A 19451-nucleotide genomic window follows, 5' to 3' on the forward strand; every position below is an offset into this window, starting at 1 on the left:
TAGTTTAAACCATTAAAGTGAAGAAATGCATTTGAGGGGTCTCAGGTGCAATGTGCCAGGAAAAAAGCTATTTCCTAATTATTAATTGAGATTCTTTATTTCCAACTTTCTCTTTTTAAGAATAATGGTAAAATTAGTCTGCATTAGCTAAAGATTTATTATTTTTAACATAACAGAAGCATGACTGCTTATGCTATTACCTATATTATCTATTTGAATGCTGCAGAAAATACGGCATTAGTAAAATGAAATAATGGATAAGCGATGCAAAACCTGCATTGAAAGAGTTTGTTCCACTGTAGCAAAAAATTATTATAGAACAAAGATCATTAAATATAGTCCCAAATTCTTTATTTTTTGTGGAGGTAGCTTTTATTATTCCTAGTAGATTTATTTGTGTTCACTATTTGCTTTTAAAGGTACTTACGTGCCTCATTATTTCTCTAGAGCTTCCTTTGTTCCATTAGAAAACTGCCTTAAAAATAGTAATACAGGATACTGCAAAGGCAAACCTGTTGTAAAGCCTGGTAATATATTGAAACCAACATTAAATTAGACCACCAAGTGTCTTACAGTAGAGTAGAAAAAAAACTAAACCCCATGGTATTTCTCCCCATGTGGAAAATCATTCTTAGAAAGCAGTCATGATTATGTTAGGATAGAAAAGGAGCTTTACCCTGTCATCCAATAGAGTAGAAAGCAGAAGTGCAATTGCATTTTATCAGCAGTAATCCTCCTATTAAAGCAGGTGAATTCTACATACACAAAATAACACCACTGATGATTACACTGCTGTTAAGTAATATGGCTTTATGCTTTCATTTTCTGGCAACTGGGTGCTAGGCAGTTTTATTGCTTTCTCATTTTTTCAGAGACTGGAGACCAATTATTACTTAAAAATAAGCCAATCATCTCTCTTGCTAAAAGATGACTAGCAGCAGAAGTTAAATTATAGAGAACATCACTGCCCCCAATACATTAATTTCTGTCACTCTGTCACTGTAAAAATTTACAGCAGATATAATCTCTTTGAAGGGGGATCAAGTCATAGAAAGTACGAGCCTAGTTTTAAATAGAATTTTAATGAAAGCTTCGGGGAATGATGTTTATGCTGCTTATCTTTCATACCTGGTGATTAAGTTAATTTATACTTAATGGAAGAGGATATTTCTAATCCCCAGACAGGCTCAACATCTGTCTGTGACTATGTTTTTGGAAGCCTTAAGCTGCTTGTGATTGATGTAATAAAACCAGGATCCTGCAGAACTGACACCTGAAGGATATCTGTAAGAGGGAAAATGTTATTTTTCTGCTCAGTGCCTGCACTTAAGTCAAGTCAAAAACCCAAGCACTTAATCTTGCTGTCCCTTAAAAACCTGTTTTGCCGTTATTATGTGAGCATAAACAGGGGAATAAGCAAACAGTTCTCATATACAGTTATGATCTAATATTCATACTCATTATGTGCAGTGGCTGAGAACACATAACTTTCTGATGGCCTGAAGCTAATGAGAATAAAGCTCCTGCAAAAAAATCAGAGAAATAACCTCCTTCCTTCACTTCTTACTCATGTCTATTCAAGACCAAATGCTAGCAAAATAAATGCTTGTATTTACCCTATAGTTATAACGGGGTGGGGGGGGAAGTCTTGAAAAGCAAACATCTTGCCAGAAAAAGATCATTTTCAACTTTGTCTCAACAAATCACAGAATTCCTGCAGAAGGGAAAAAAGCAAACAAACAAGAAAATTTTTATTTCCAGCTGCTATGTGTATCCATGTTATTTTAACATGGTGCTTTTCCAGACCGGAAAGCAGCTGCCAGACAGTATTACAGAGCAGGTCATCAATACTGTCACTGGAAAAGTCTAAAGAAGTTCAAAGCGCCACAGAACAGAGGGAGGACCACCCTGCGGGTCTGAGTGTTTAACGTAAAACTTTCTGAACAGGGATAAGATAGCACCCACACCTGCCCAAATAAAGTCTCCCTGGAACAACCAGCAGCTACACGTTAACCAGTAACACTGGAAACATGTTCAAGGAGTGCAGTAGTATTTAAACTCCAATACTGTATCAGGTGTAAGAATGCCTGACATGAATTGCTATCATCTCCCCAGGCCTAAAACCCCCTTGTTATAGTAAAAATACCCTCAAAAATCTTATTGTTTACATATCCATTTCATTTTTAGTATAAATTATAAAATTTTCTCTCCAGTAAAGAAGTTTAACACTTTGAACATATTTAGCAGTACAAGCTGGACCCATTTCATGGCTCTGGTCTCTGACATACTGGTTGCACAGCCACCGACTGGGACCATCCTGGCACAGATGATGCCCTGGCGACTGGGGAAAAGGCAGCACAGACACGATGCTCACTTAAAGCAAGGCTCCAGATGTAGAACAGTGAACACACGTGTAATGTAGCACCATACCAACCAACATACAAAGCATGGAACAGTGAACGTACTTAAGCACGTCCCAACAGAGCGCAGTGAAGTTTGCTTTCGCAAATTAGGACCCTGCATTTGAACTCCAGCACTTTCTAGCCACGCAACATAAGGAACAATTTCAAGCTGAGCATCCACACATAAATGTCTACTGAACAGGGAAGTCTCACATTTTCCTATTCTCTCAAGTTTTAGCTCAGGGAATCTCTATCTTATTCAGGTCTCCCTGCCTTCTACTTCTGTGATCCCTGAGGTTGATTTTGCTTCTCCATCTGGTTATTCTCCAAGGATTACCATGCACCTTGCCTTTTACAGAACATACTTGTACAGAGTCTGTAATCCCTCTGGTTTTGGTATTTTCTTGGGAAGGAAAAAGACCCTACATCACATTTGATATTCCACTTCAGAGGTTATTTGGGTGAAGAAAAACCTAGCAGTTCTTTATTTTATTCTAAAGCAATTAAGGTATCAGCAACTTCAGTTGAAAAAAAAAAACCTAATGACTGCATGTGAAAACCAGCAAAATTAAATTTGCAATAAAAAACAGGATCCTTTCTATCTCCCTCCAAGCATCTTAACAGGTTTACTCAAAACCTTGTAAAAGCAAGGGGGCTTTTTCAAAATAAACTCTTCAAACTGAAAAGAATGTAACAACCTCATTCAAAAAATACTGTCGCATTTTTAATATTTAGAAATACCTAAAAATCATACAGAAAAAATTTACTTCCATTAAAATTCCAATTTATGTTAGAATTGAGCTGACCTTTTCAAGCGCTCTCTCCAAACCATGCATCCAAATTAGCGAAACCTGCCAGCCGAGACACACTTTGCAGTCAATGAGAAGTACTATCAGTTACTTCAGTCTGTCAAAAAAAATGGAGTGGTTTTTGTTCAAACTAACAGTACCAAACTTGGGCTTCCGTGTTACAGTACAGAGAATTAACAGTTTGCACCAAGTGAAAAATACATAAATGAACTGTGTTATTTCTTATAATGACATGCAGTAATTAGATCATTAAATCTGCTCTATAATTCATTACTGCACCAAGACTGACAACTATTTGCTATGAGTCCTCCCATTCTTAACCTCAACATCCACATACATTGCAAATAAATAATTCTTAGGAGGTATTTGCACGTAAGAACTTTCCACTGGTGTTCAGGGTTATAATCCATGTGTATGCATTCATTTATTCCATTTTACTGTTACCTTAATAAAACACTGACTGTTACGTGGCCCAGGAGCCCTACTCCACAGAAATTACTTGTTTCTTTTATTGGTAAGGTGATGTACCTTAGCATGCCCTTGGCTGATCGATTTGTTATAACATCTTCTAGGTTGCATGAAATCTTGTTTTTTTAAATCCGTTTGTTCATGGGCCGTGCTCTTCTGGAGGGAACATAAAGTACATATTGCAACTCAGCAGTTGCATGAAGAACTTAAAAGATATAACTGGAAACCAAGTAAAAGTATTCAAGGCTCACCCCATGGATTTCATGCAATCAAAACTATCACAGTTGGTCATAGTTTTAGCTACACAAACATATATATTGTGAAGATGGCAAGGAGACAGGTAAGAAGTAAGACATTTTTATACTACATACAAATACACTTATGGGTAGGCATGCTGTATATACAGACTTACACACCCAAATACACACTATATTACACTATAATTTACAGTAAACACTTGTGCGCTTATTTCTTGAAAACTATCTGTTGGGAAGCAATTTATCAGAAAGAATACATAAAATTAGAAGTTACTGGAGTTGACCTTATAGACCAACCGGAAGAAATAATTTAAAAGCAGAGTTGCTTCTGTACGGCACAAACATACATTGCAAAAGGTAAAAAGGAAAAAATGTCAAATTAAATAAACATTTATCCTTCATTTTAGACAAGCCAATTAAGCTAATATTCTGAGAACCAATTTTATTCAAGAAGTGTTTAACTGCAGGTTAGTAATGGAAACTGTGCCTTACACAAAAGCCATGAAAAAGCTCTATACCGAGGGGTGCAGCTGGATCAGGGCTCCTGCAGTAAGTCAAGATACCACCCAAACCCCAGAGTATGTTAGCAAGCTGCAGGGTAAGCAGAGGTGAAAATTTTGCTGATAGCAAAAAATCAGCTCAAATTATTAACATATTGAAGCATCAGGAAAAAAACAATCTGCACTCAAGCCTAACAACTGATCACCTTGCCTGTATGAACATGCAAATTCAGTGAACCCACTTGGCCAGAGAAGGCACACAGATGTTGTCTCAGCACCGTACTTTTAACACAAAGAAGAAAAAAAAAGCGGTTTTAACTTCAAACCATAACAGCTTTCCTGTATTGAAAACTAAAGAGGAAATTATAGCAAATCCAAAGAAAGAAGATGTAGTATTCTCTTAAAAACATACTTGAAAAAAATTAAGTAGTTTCCTTAACAAAGGAAACAACTGCTCATTTTCCTCCTCTTTGCACTAGACAGGCTGCGACTAAGGCAGTCTAGCACAGGAAGGAAGGAGACTGCAACTGTAGAAGAGAAGACAGAATAAACTTTCTTTCCCTACATGAAGAACAAATTAACTTCAATTAAATCAATTTTATAATCAGAAAGTTACTTCTTCACGCAAAGCATTTCCGAACAGCCTGTTTTCCAGTTAGACAGCACACTAAACCGTGTCCTCCTCTGCCCTGGTACTCTAATCAGTGGATTCACTATACACAAATATATTTGTTTAGCTTTTACTACATGACAGTTTTTCAACTTAAAGAGTGAGTATGGATTAACACTCTCTGACAAAATGTATTGCACTTTCAGAGCTGGATGGATGCCTAGATCACTGAGGCAGAGAAGCCCAAAACAACCTGAGCCAAGTACCGAAAATTAGTTGGAAATTAAGCTCTTGTTCAACAGAAAAACACTAACCTCAGGCTGAAGAGATGTCAGCTCTGAAGGCTACACATGAGAAGCCCTGAACAGTGGAAAAAACACTTAAAAACACTGACTTCTCTACCACATTATTTCTGCAAGCCAGTTTATCTCTGAGGTAAAAGAAAAAGGTGAGCAACCTCAACAAGTACAGTAATTTCACTCTCTCAAAGGTACAGAGAGCTAACTCTACAAAACACTTAAGTGTACACTTAAGCACTTGATGAGTTAGATCAAAATTCCTGTTTGTTTTATATCTTATCCAATGTAACCTGAGCAAATTTCTGACCATGCTTAATCTTAATTTTCACTGCTTTGAGCAGAAGTTTGCCAGCAGCAATGGCTGGATACAGCAAACATCTGTGCGCAACAAAGCTCCCAGGGATGCTTTGAAGTATTGCCGAGTTTATGTTTAAAAAAAAAAAAACCCAACCAAACAAAGAAAATCCCACCACAACAGAACAAAACAATACAAGAGAAGCTTACTTCATCAGAATTCAGTCAAAGCAGGAGCTCACACCAAAGGAGCTCCAACACATATGCTGTCAGTTACAGAACAAGGCTTGAGCAGCCGCCTTGCTGTTGGGCTTTTTATTCTGGCTCAGTGAAGTCCAAGGGACTCCTCTTGCCCCAGCCATTAACTGCAGGTTACGAGGGATGCAAAACAGAGCGTGCCTTAAGCCAGACTCTATTACCATTCAGACTCACTTATAATCTCTAATCAAATAACTAAATTCGAAAACATATTTAGACCCACTGCTCCACGTTCATTTTTATGCCATTTGGAAGGAGACAAAGCAGCCACCTAACTTTATGCCTGACCTCCCTTCTTTTAGGGCACACCTTGAAGATCACAGCAACTTCTGTGGCTGCAGTACAAAGACTAGAGGAAAGTGACATATTCTGATAAAAGCTTCCTTTTCTCAGTGTTTTCTTTTCATTTAAGAATCATCATAAGGAAAAAAAAAGCGCAAAGGCTTCTTAATGATCAACTTAAAATGTAATACTGTGTGAGTAAGATGTAATTGCTATAGCTCATTATGATATATTAGAATGTTTGGAAAGTTCAGATTTTATGGAAACACTCTTGACAGGTCACATTCCTCAGCTGATTTCCAGTCCTTCCTCTGCTGCTCACTAGAAATTTTAGAGAGCAAAAAGAAAGAAAAGCGATGTCAATAAAAATGTAATTAGATTAGCTGCATCTCATACCACTCTGATTCAAGTCTAATTGGACAAACCCGTCTCCATTCGCCATTTGATAACATAAAACCAGACTTCACACTGGAGCTAGGGGCACTGCAGCACACCAATTACTGCAAAAGCATGCTATGGTTTTGGACCAATTAATTTCACAGTGCTGAAAATGAAGCCTTTCAAAATTATGCAACCCATATCAGTTCTTGTCCCTTAAAATTTTTAAAGGAACTGGGCCTGTCATCATCTTGTTTGCTTAGTACATTCTAAGCACTTCCAGCTGTCCCTCAATATGGGGTCATTTCAAGACATTCAAACTAAGACCGAATTCACTCTTTATGTGGAAGTTAAAATACAGTCTTTACATTCAAGACGTTAGTGCTTAGATTACAATATATGAGCAAAGGCAGACCAACCTGCAAACCTAGACTAACAGCAGTTTCTTCAGTGGTGAAGGTTAAAATGGGAACAATCATAAATTAATCTGTTGTCAAGCATGGGGTTTAGTGCTGGTTTGTGTGCATTCCAATGATATTCTAGAAATTCTCCATTTTATTACAAAGGACTGTAAAAATGAGAAGAAAGATGAAAATAACATCATGAAAGAATGACATTGAGAAAACCTCTTTTCAAAATCCTAATATCCTGAATATTCAAATAGCACACCATGCACCAAGTTATGATACTGCATAGAAAATGCACTCTATGCAGTCTGTATGGGAGAAAGTAAAAGATGAAGAGATCACTAATGACAATCAGGCTGGCAAGAGGTGAAGAATGCTTTGGAAACCTTAGTAACCACCAGGGGTATTTACTGAAAAGTATAGCATCAGACCTAGAGTCTTCCAGAGAAGAAAACCGAAGCTCTTCTGTAATATTGTTACGTAACAATACATAAACTGGCCTCGTATACTACAAAGCATAATAATAGGTCATATCCTGAACATTATTAATTCAGAAAGACTGGCAATGCATGGGAGAAGCAAGGCACCATCCTCTTTTCACACAATGAAAATGGTAGCAAAAGGAAAATGGTTTGTCTAAAGGTCACTGAGTAAACTGGCTGAATTGGAAATGGAAACTGCATCTTTTATGCCCTATGCCAGAGTTATTTTCACAAGACTTAACTTTTCCTCTAATGGTTTGATAGAGAAAAACATTTATGTGAATTACTGAATTCCTACTGTATCTATGCTAGGGATACGGGTTTAGCCATTTTTGAAGAAAAGTTATTATTGCTCATGCATTTACACATTTTTAGTCAATTAAAACATTTCAGATTATGTGTGAAATAGAGCCACTTACAAACTAAAAGATCTGACCTTATTTCTATCAGCAGATTTTATTTTCTCTTCTATGTGAGGACTGCTGCCACAGCACATTCAAATTATTTGCCCCTGTTCTGCACTCAGTATTCTATTTTCTGTTGTAGTAAACACTCTTGTGGCACTTTCCTCTAAGTGGCTCTTAAAACCAATGGAGAACTATTCTGTGAATCAAACATTACCAGCTCCTTCCCTTCCCTTTGTGGGGGGACGTCTCACATTGTAGTCTGCAGAATTTCCAACACAATCTGCCATAATCGACAGGAGAAAGGTTAAAAGCTCTTAAGGATGAAGCAGCTAAACAATTGGAAAAGCAAGAACAGAGAGCAAAGACCAAGGCACCTGTAACATTTGCTTTACAAAACCCAGAGTAGTTGAGGCTAGTTCTTCTTGAGCAGAGTGAGAAATAGCAGTAGAAATAAATACTCTCCAACTACAGAAAAACAAAGTTAATGTTTCAGTAATCTAAACTGAAGTAACATTGACAAACATCACATTTAAAGTCTCCCTCACATGTCTAACTCATCAAAAGCCGCATGGGCTAACGTAACAGACAAGAATTGATACTGAAGCTGGCAGATTGCCTGATGAAGGAATAAACCAAAAAGCCCTCTAGGAAAGAGAAAGGGTCTAATTCAATGTACTTTCAAAGGGCTTTGGCAGAATGATCCTCAATATGAATGTTGGGTCATTTTGACTGATGGAGAAAAAAATTGTGTCAGCCTCCAAAGTGAATCACAGTAGAAAGATCAATCTCAAGAAAGCCACACATATGAGTTCATACACTCTCGGGCAGAAATAAGGCTTGGAATGAAGAGGTGGTGCCTGAGAAGCATTTGAATAGCTGAAAACCTGACCAGACTTCCAAGTGATCACAAAGGGATACAGGAATCAGCCTAAAGCTCTAGCAGTCAGCTCATCAAGTCAATTAGCAAACGGAAACCAGAATAGTGATACTACCATAGCTAGGTGTATTAGGTGCTTATTTTTATAAGTGCTAAACTCACCATATATTACACAAAAGGCGCTGACAACCCTGAGTTATTAATTCTTGTGGAACATAACACACTTACTCACAGAAGCAGAAACTAAGATAGAACAAGACCAAGGAACAGTCATTATTTCCTGATCAGGGATAGCTGCAATGCCAGTATTCTCCCATTCAGTATTTCCATATGTTTGCACACTGAGTTTCTGACCCTCTTAAACCACTCCATCACACAATCATAAGCTTAGCATAAATACAGTGAGATAAACACAGTAATCAATGGCAAGTATGACTTTATCATCATCAAAATCTAGGATAATCATACTCTCGACATCTTTGCACAGTATATTTTCATATGTCCATTAAACATGACAACCATCAGGGGAGGTTACCAAAATGAATAAGAAATACCTGGAAAATAAATGGAATACAGCTCCACAGCTGATTCCCTGACTTGGTTTTCCTTCTTTAAGGAAGTACAAAATTGCTCCTCAATATCAAGAAATTCAAAATAGCATTACGATTTGGAAAATGTCTTTGAAACGTACAAAAGAGAAGCATTACTGAAAAGCCTGTTTAAGTAAAGACCCACATTCCTCTTGCAGGTTAGTAGGCACAGTTAGACACATGGGTTGCTAGCACAGCAGGAGACATCTCCTGAAGAAGTTGCCACTTCAACGTAAGTTACATTTAAGGCAGAAAATACATAAGTAGAATATCCAGAAATTAATTCACATTTTCATTTAATACAGATCACATATTCTCCACTTAGAAACTATTAATTTTACCCTGCATCAGAGAAAGAAATCTTAAAGTGAGAAAGATGTGTAATTCGCACAGTAGAAAAAGTTACCTATCTTGTTCTGTGCAGAATTTCTTGCTAACTACATAACACTTAGAGATAAAAAGTCAAACTGACATACATTAATATTTACAGGGTGCTCTCTGAAGAGAGTGACATTAGCCAGTGTTTGCATGCTGATCTTGCAAAAATTTGAGAGAGACCACATTGGGGTTCTTCCTGCTCAGAAAATTAGTTAATCATATTTGACATTTGCTAGAGCAATGAGACATTTGCTAGAGAATCCAGAGATCTGTCAGAAAGAACAAAAAAATACTCAGAACATCACAACTAAGTTTCAAGACTGAACTCAAATAGACAAACACTATTTTTCAATTTCTAACACAAAGAAGTGGCATGTACAGAGAGTATCACCCAAGAAAAGGAAAACTAGGAATGCAACAGCAATACCATAAGAGGTAATAAAACAAAAGCACTCATTTTTGTGGGCACAATGAATTGATTGGTTTTGTAACAGCCACAGATTAAATTACATTTCATTTCCAAAGCATTTCAATTCTTTCTTCTGTCAATGGCTATTTCAGTGCTGAATAAAAGTAATTACATTACTTAGGAGGCTGCACCTTCACCATCTTCAGCAAGTCAAAAGCAGATTTTATTCCATGAGCAACTCATATTTCTAATGACAAGCATGTCACACTACTATGCTTTCTTTGTCAAAAGAACAAAATGCTGATTTTCTGTCTTGAAGTATGTAAGAAACTAGGCATGTAAATGCAAGAGGACATACTGGGATAAAGAATAAAAAACAGCAACAAAAATATAAAGAAGTTGCTTATTATTGCTGGATTAATTAGCATTAGTAAACTAGAACACATATTTTTGACAGGACAGGAAAGCAGGCCATTAGCATTGATGAGATGATATAAATGATCTTCCCATGACATTTAGAACAGACCCACTCCAAACGATACTCACAGCTTGCAATTACACCACCAGTCAAATAGTTTAAATCTAACATCTAGTTATAGATTATAGATCCAGTGAATAATATAGTATTTGCACACAAGACTGAGACTCTTTTGCTCCTCAAATCTAATGCAATTTTAAGAAGAATAAATTGCTAATAACTAAACAAACACTGAAACTAAAACCTTTTCCTACTATAAGGATTCAAAACTAGGCAAAAAAAAAAGTTTGTGAAGCCTTGTAAAACACATCTTCTGTTGGAGGCATAACATCAACAATGATTTGCATCAGTGATTATCTTAATTAAACACTGCTGTTTACACAAGTAACGTTGATTTACTTTAAATGCTGTTCGGTGTTATTAGACCATTCACTTAATAGTACAAATTTCCTTTAGCTGAAGTCTTGTCCCACCTTCAGCAGGCTGTGAACAGTACCCTCTGCCGCAAGAAGTAAATCCAGAGCAAATTTAACACTATACAAGCTTTATACAAGTTTCTTTGTAGAAACGTTATTAAGCACAGTTCAGCCCCTTATCCTATATTACTACTACGTGACAAGTACATCGCTCTTCAAGTCAGGTGTAGGCAACATGGTTAGAAAATTTGGCAATTACAGGCTTGGATAAAAATGCACACTGTCATCCTATGAAGGGACACGCACCACCCCTATTATACACAATGCTTTGAATATCTTAAAAAGAAACTACATCCATTCCCCCTCTTTTTCTTTTTTAACATTATATTTCTCACTCAAGGAGGAACGCTACCTCCTGATGACACAGTGACCAGCTGGTTAAACTGGTAGTGAAGGTCTTCACTAGATCACAAATTCAAGTCAAAAGAGCTACCGTGGCTGAAAGAATGTTAGATGGAAAAACCACCACAATAATTCCAGAATTAGCAGTAACAGATGTTCAGAACAGAGATTAAGATTACTGGCCATCACTACCCCCCTGAATTCACTCTGTAGTAACGCTAGAAGAAAGTAAACTTTGATAATATTTAACAGATTGACAGAGGAGTTTAAAATCCCATCTTTCCAGGAAAACAATTCAGCCACAAATAATTGTGTTTGTTCCAGCATGTCATCATGCCTGGATAATTGCAATGATCTACTGAAGCCTTAAAATCCATGAAATAGTACTGCCACACAAACAGAAGAGTTAGTAACTTACATTTTATTTCATTAAATGTTTTAATTTCTCAATGATATGCAAAATGAGTTCCAAATTAAGGATGCCTACAGAAAATAGGACTAGTCTAGGAACCAAAGCCAGGGCAAAAAAGGTTCTACATAAATCAGAAACCCTCTTTTTATAACAGTGCACTTTAGCTGATTTAAAAAAAAAAAAAGTAAACCAAAACACACAACATTTACTTGATTAGCTGCCGCCTTTAATTTCAGAAAGGGCTACCGAGACTGTACTTGATCAGGCAAAGCCAGACACCACTCACCCTCTGGGTTACAGAATGGCTTGAAAACAGTCTAACAAAGTAACCAGCAGAGTCACTTTCAGATTCTCCTCTTGGGAGGCTCTGACCCATTGACATACATCTCCAGCCTGCAAAGCAGTACAGGGCTCTAAATCTCTCTATTAATAGGTATTTGGAAACTGCTGTCATCTGACTTTGGCTACAATTGCACTAAGGCAGAGGATTTGGAAGCAACAATTAAATTAATGCAGCAAAGCAGGACATTAACCTTTATAGGGATACCTACCGCTATCAGGATCCTGACATCCAGAATAGGTCTTCTGTGTACATCCGAGGTATACAGGATTTGTCCAGCGGGGCAAAGCCGGTGCTGTGCAGTACCCACCCTGCTCATCCTTCCCAAAAGCCTCATATGTGGCTGTGTCACTTTTTATTCTGTTTTAATTCCCTATGTTTTTTGCACCACAGAATAACACAGGCTTCCCTCATCTCTACAAAAGAAGGTATTTCCTCTATTAAAAAAAATAAACCTTTGCATGAATTTGAAGTTTCTGTTTAAACATGTTACGTGCACAAATTATTAACTACACACCTCAGTATGTAAACGGCCAGGACAAATTCTGAAAACCAAGAAAAGATCATTATACTGTGGAACAACAGCCATTAAGTATATTTAAGTACGTTCACTTGGACTTGTGTCACTGCAGAGTTTCAATGACTACTTATTGGCAGTGGCAAGATAATTACTAGTGATCGGTGCATGTAAGGACTGGAATTGTCTTGGAAAAATTAAGAGATATGTATGGCACAATAAACTGATCTTATTCAACTTTTATTTCAGTATTATGTCACATGAAGGAGAAAAAAAATCAAAACTCCATAAAGATGAGAAAAAAATGAACTAAAAAAAAAAAATCTCTGAACTATTTATCTTTCCTGATAATGAAGTACTTCAGGATGACTTCTAAAACTCACTTTTGTTTATATGCTTCATTTATTTTAATCTGGGAGATAGAGGGAAATCAAATCCATCTCCATAGCAGAATATTTACCCGAGATGCTGCTCAGACTTCTCAGCATTCCCCCTGTGTGTTCAAACTCAGCGTTATATATATCATCAAAACTTTGTGTCCATTACTTCATTAACATCAAAACTAGAGTCTACAATGTTTGCTGCTGGTTAGCTGTCAGAATAGGAACTCTTCCAGTTGTTTCGGGTTTTTTTACATTAATAGGCCAAATTTTGCTTGCCCTGCCGCCAAGCACAATTAGACTAGCAAAAGTGTAACAATGGATAGGTAAACTGTCAGTTTTCTATCTCCAGTCAATTATTTAGTGATAATCTTTGTCCTGCAAACAGGAACGATGCCATTTCTCTGTGGTTACTGGTAGGAGTGTTTGGAGAAGGAACACAGGAGCACATGTTAGAACTGGTTGAAACGCACTGAAATGAGCGAGAGCCAGGACACAAGGCGAAAGCATTGCAAAACCTTTGCTAGGGAAAGGGGTGGCAAAAGCAACTGGTGCTCAGTTCCTCCCTCAAATGCTTTTGCTTTGGTGTAAATCTCCATAGGTGATCACAATGAGGTCCTTTACTTGAAGCTGACAGTAATATCATGTCTCCCTCAAGAAGTTCCATGCAACATCCCCAGTTCAATAAAAAGTACTTGGAAGTAGAAGGGGTTAATCTCAGCTGAACAGGCAGGCACTTGTCACACAAGAGTTCCCGTATATCCACACAAAAAGTTATCAGAATAGTGCTCTTTGCAGCAAGAAACAGGATTGACTTATGGTGAAGAAATGTAGATACTCATCAGAAAGATGCTCTGTTAACCAGATTATCCTGGAAAAAAAGCTGCATCACAGCAAGAATTCCTGCTGTAAAGAGCCAATAGTTTATCTCACCACCAACTAATCCTGTTATAAATTACTTAGTACTCAAAATGTACCAGAGAAGAATCCTCAGTTGAATGAGCATTCCACACACTGGCATTCTCCAAGAATTTATGTGTAATCACCATTTGCCTTTTTTCCATATCTAATATGTAGTTAATGAATGCCTGACATAACTTCAGCACACAGAAAAAAAAAAAAGACATGACTAGTTACATAATTACAGGTTAAAAAATTATCTTTTTTCAGCTCCATGCACTGAAGTAATCTTAAGGGTGAAGGTTAAGTACAGGCAACACGCAGTATAGATTGCTTTGAAAAATGTTCTGTATACTGGCCACAGCAACCTTTATGTGTGCCACTGCCTCTGAAAAAAGTCTGATCTTATAATAATATTGAATAATACGGAACTTGTAAATATTATCAGTCATGTCTTGTTCATGGGACTGTCTACAAACGGACAGCAGATCTGTACTTGAGATCATTATAGAACATGAATAACGTATTTAAGATTGCCACTAAGTGCCAAGAGAAGAAACAAGATAGGTATTCTAGTACGGAGGCAAGCCTATGAGCAAGACTTTCTAGGGACAGGGAAAATAAATAAATAAATAAAAAAAATCTCCCTTTCATGTCTCCAAGGAACTGCTTAAAACAAGGTCTTTCATCAAAAAAGAAGATACTATTTCTCTCAGCCTGCCTGCAACAAGCATTTCTGTGCAAGCTGCTTCAGGCAGTTCCTCTCATTTCTAGATTTCATAGATTTAACTATGTTTATTATCACAGATCAAGGAAGCAATTTCTAAATACAGTATTCATACTTTTCAGCTCCAATGGGGCAATTCATGCAGAGTAATTTGTGTCTTTCAAGCAGATTAACACACAAATTACATCTCATGACTGTTCTGAATTAAAAATAAAAAAGTCCTCAAGTAAAAGTACAAATAAATAAATCTGGGCTACTAAATTGTTTGTACCAGTTCTGAATCAAAGGTAGGATGTTCCAGGGGAACTGAAAAAGCCTAATTTACTGTCAGTTTGTGGACTCCTTCAATTCCTTGAGCTAGAGCACTTGCATGGCTCCCTCCACACTTCCACCAACCCTGTAGGAAAGCAGCATGTGAAACTCTCAGTGCCGAGCTGTGAGAATACCACACTTCGGGGACTTGCTGCTACTAAACAGAACGTACAATAAAATGGGTTTTTTTTCCCTGACCTTCCTCTGGCAGATTTACAAATCCAGGTACTCTTTTTGTGCCATGCCACCAATAAATATCCTAAAAGCTTTTCTGAAACAGTTAACACTTGTAGATGCAAAAGGAGTTACACAGACAGTTGGGAACTCATTGTCCTGGATAAACCAACATAACAGGAAAAAAATACTTTACACTTTGCAAGGCACTGATGCAAAAAACAGACAGTGAACACACTTACTGGGTATCTTTTCTCTTTTTTTTCTGAGGGTCCACTAGACGAAGAGTGTCTCTGATAACAGCCACTTTCACTTCTTCATCAACAGGGCTTGGGACATTTTCAAATACTCCAGGAGAAAGCTTTAAATTACAAAGGGATACAATTACTCAGTATAGAACTAAGGATTATTTATTCCACATTTGCACAAACTTCATCCATGTCATACGTGTTTTAGATACACGATGATAGATTACAAAATACTTCCTAAAGGATACACAAATACAAAACTGAAAATGTTGAGGTATTACAGCGATTTTTGGCAAGTTTCTCTAGTAAATTGAAATATTAAAAAAAAAAAAAAATTGTTGCCAATGTTATCTTTATATTATATATACAAACATGAAAAAAAAATATTAGCAAACCCCCAAACACAATTAACTCAACTGCAGGGGATGATGAATAAATGTATTTATGACAAAGATGATGGAGAGCTTTCACAATTCCAATAAATCATATTTCCACTTTATAAGATTAGCAACGATTTCAAAGCAGAAAATTACAGAGAACCATGGAGGTTTCATATTATCAGACAGCATTCATCTTTCAAACAAGGAAAAGGACCAGAAAACGAAACCTAAACAATTTTATTCCAGTATCACTATCGTGTTGAGAGGTCTTACCTCCTGCTCATGTTCTATTCTCATGCTGGGGTTTGCATTTACTTCTAGTAACATGGGCTTCAAGTTTTTCATTAGGAGAATGTCAAACCCTAAAATCTGTGCAAAACAAGCAATGTGTTACTGCAGTTCTACTCTGTGTCCTAGAGAACGCAATGGTCATCCATACATCAACATTCAGGAGGAAGAAACATTTGAGGGACAAAAGAGAAATAACTGAGCAACACGCTATATTGTTGAATAATTACTGAAACTGTTTGTTTTCAATACTGATGGCTAATTTCACACCATCCCTATCTCTAAATGCTGCATCTGTCAACGTGGAATCTTAGCACCTATGACAAGTGGCTCTTAAAACTGCCATCATCATAGCTGCATTAGGAAGCTGCAAAGCTTCATAGCTACAACACCCAGAAGATGGAACGAATACTGCTACTAATGACTGATACCCATTGAAAATTCCCCGTATATGCTTATGGCTATTAGGTCAGGAGACTGAGATTTGTAGGGCAAAACTTGCGTGAGGAGAACCTAAGCTCTTATCTCACACAGTGCTATTCAGTCTGTGCACTATACCCAACCAGTGTTCAGCAACATAACTAGAGAAAGCTTTTAGAAAATTAATTGAACACTCAGAAAATTAACCCACGCATAGAAATAACTGCATTTCTGGCAGAAATTCCAGCCTACCTGGAAGCAAGTTGGCCCAGGCTTTCCTGCTGGTATGTCAGACTGATAGTAAACCTTCAGTTCTGGTGTCAGTGCAATAATGGTTTTAATCACCAGTGATATTATATCTGACCACAGCTTTTTGACATCAGCTCCTCTGGAAGACAGTCTGCACAGAATGCTTGAAAAAGTCCTCTTGCTGCCAGTGTTCACATTATCAGAATGGATGAAATTACCACTATGGATATTTAGTGAATAATTGGTTAAGTGCATGAAAACCTGGTGCAAATTTTTTAGACTGGGTTCTTGATAGGGCTCTGTACAAAATCTAGAAAGTCCATCTTTGGCTATATAAATCTCTAAGGGTTCTAAAGATTTCAGTAAGACATAAAGTCGAATATCAAATTTCAGTTTGTCAACAAGCAGTGGTTTGCAAATATATTCCTGGACCACAGCTGGCCGGCTCTGGATGCTTCCCGTCAGTCTGATGTCACTTGGGTCTTTAATGAGGTAGATACCATCCCCCTGGCACCCTCCATCAGGTTTTACAATAAAAGTAGGCTTCCAGGATGGATCGCTGTCTTTCATCATACGGACCTAGAAGGAAAAGAACTACATTGAAAGACACTAAATGGAGGGGAGAAGACTAGCTGATACTGTGAAAATCAACGAACTGCATTCATTAACAAAAATACATAAAAATAACATGATCACTATAGTAGTAAACACTGTGCAAAAAAGGTAAAAGATAAACAGTGCCGAAAAGCACAAAGACAACAAAAAAGCATGAGTAGGGAATTACTAGTGCAGGCAAAAGGTCATTTTATTTAACAAACCATTGTATAAACAATTTCAAGTTCTTCTTTTCAATGTTATGTACCAATTTACAAAATGAAATGCTGTATATCTCATGAGCTCCATTTCATTAGTCAACAATATATATGAAACCGCAAAGTTAAACTTTCATGCTGCATTTTGAATGACTAAAATGACAAAGATAATCATTAACCCAAGGAAAGGCACCTTATTTATTGAGATATGAATGCAGACAGAACAGTATGGGAAGAAGAAAAGATAAAGTAAAAATCTGGCACTGATAATACCTTTTTCCACCACTGAGTATTTTTCACAATCAGATACCCAGTGTTAGTAAAACTAGGGAATGTTGAACCAAATGTACAAAAACTTAGAACATGTATAGATATTAAGCAAATACCACTAATTTACTAAGCAAAGCACAGTGTTTATGCTGAAGTTGTTACCTACCAGTTTTCCAAAATGAAGGGTTTTCTAAATTATACCAGAATTCCCTTCAAGCCTGACATGCAATTACAACTTCTCTATCCAATGCAAGAAAGAAAATTTGATCACGATTTCAGTAACTCTTCTCAGTGGCTTTGATTTGCTTAAGGAAGATCTGTTCATGACAATTCAAATACTTTCTTTAGATGTACCTAGTGTAAAATCAAGAAAGGCAAGAAAATCGGCAGAGAACATGAGGTGTCTAGTACCAAATCTAAACTTTTGGATGAATCTACAAAGCACTCCACACCTGGCCTGTCATTTCCTCAAGACAGTGCATGTGTTCAGATGTTCACCACTGCTGTGCTGGTTCAGCATGAAATACGGTGCACTCTAGCGTACGAGCTCACGAACAGCCAGCACCAGCTTCTACACAGCATAATGCATTTTAATATGCAAAACGCTTAGAAAAGCCACTAGACAAGATACATTTCACCTCTTTTACAGAGAAATGTTTGCAGATTTCTTAAAAAGTTGTATCAAATACTCTTTACTGCTAACAAATTAGATCAATAGAATAATTCTGGAAAACGTTTTTTCCAAAGACACATACTGACAATTGAACTTACTATGTACGGGATGGTGGGAGATGGCCCCCCACTAGAAAGGAACTAGCAGGTAAAACATTTTCACACCTAATACACTGTGAGGATATGTATAAAGATCATCAAGACACAGAAAGAGCAAGAGAGGGGCAGGGGAAAGAGGAACAATTAGCAAACCAGTACCTTTCAGTATCAGTTTCTATCCATTGTTTATAGTGCCTTGCCACGAAAGATCTCTGTTTGTTACAGCAAATTTAATACTTTGTAAGACTGTCACTGGAGGACTGTATGACCTATTTCTGCATTGTTTACAGCAGCATGAGCCTCGATACTTGTGTATCCAGTTCTCTCACTGCTTTGTAGATATCCCCGAGTACATTATAAGCCATTATAGCCATACCTTGAGGTTTTTTTCCACATCGTGCCCTTAATTCTTGGGGCATGCAAGGGAAGTGGTTTACCACAAACAGAAATTGTAACAGTGATGGGGAAGTATGTAGCTGTCCTACAGAATCCTAGATGTGGCCTTAGTAAGATGAAACACAAAAGTAAATTATAGGGAATTATAATACTAGAGAGAGGTGTCTGCATCCTCACTCAGAAAGTGAGAAGAATAAAAAGGAAGAAAGTTCTAAAACTCTGATCTAGATCCAAATGTCTCAAATTCAAAAGGCAATTGAATCTGAACTTTTTGCTCAATCCCACCATTGTTTCTACACACCAACATCAGCAGCTTGATTTCTGGAGCATAAACAGGGCTTGGCACTGTAAGAGACAACAGCCTTTTATAGAAACTAGCTTCTTGGAAGCAACGATAAACATCTTTGGAGATTTTGGTTTTAACAAACTAATAGGAGGTACATAAAGAATTA

At 37.2% G+C, this 19451-nt stretch overlaps 1 protein-coding gene across 1 annotated transcript in view; it reads right to left on the minus strand.

Annotated features, from left to right (window-relative positions):
• TTLL11 (tubulin tyrosine ligase like 11) overlaps positions 1-19451 on the minus strand; it is a 49081-nt gene that overhangs the window by 14978 nt on the left and 14652 nt on the right. Inside the window, 3 exon segments of the mRNA XM_037400113.1 lie at positions 15408-15526; positions 16067-16162; positions 16754-17329. Coding sequence (XP_037256010.1) covers positions 15408-15526; positions 16067-16162; positions 16754-17329 — 791 coding nt within the window.

The sequence above is a fragment of the Falco rusticolus genome, chromosome 9, assembly GCF_015220075.1.
Source record: "Falco rusticolus isolate bFalRus1 chromosome 9, bFalRus1.pri, whole genome shotgun sequence".
Classification (NCBI taxonomy): Eukaryota; Metazoa; Chordata; class Aves; order Falconiformes; family Falconidae; genus Falco; species Falco rusticolus.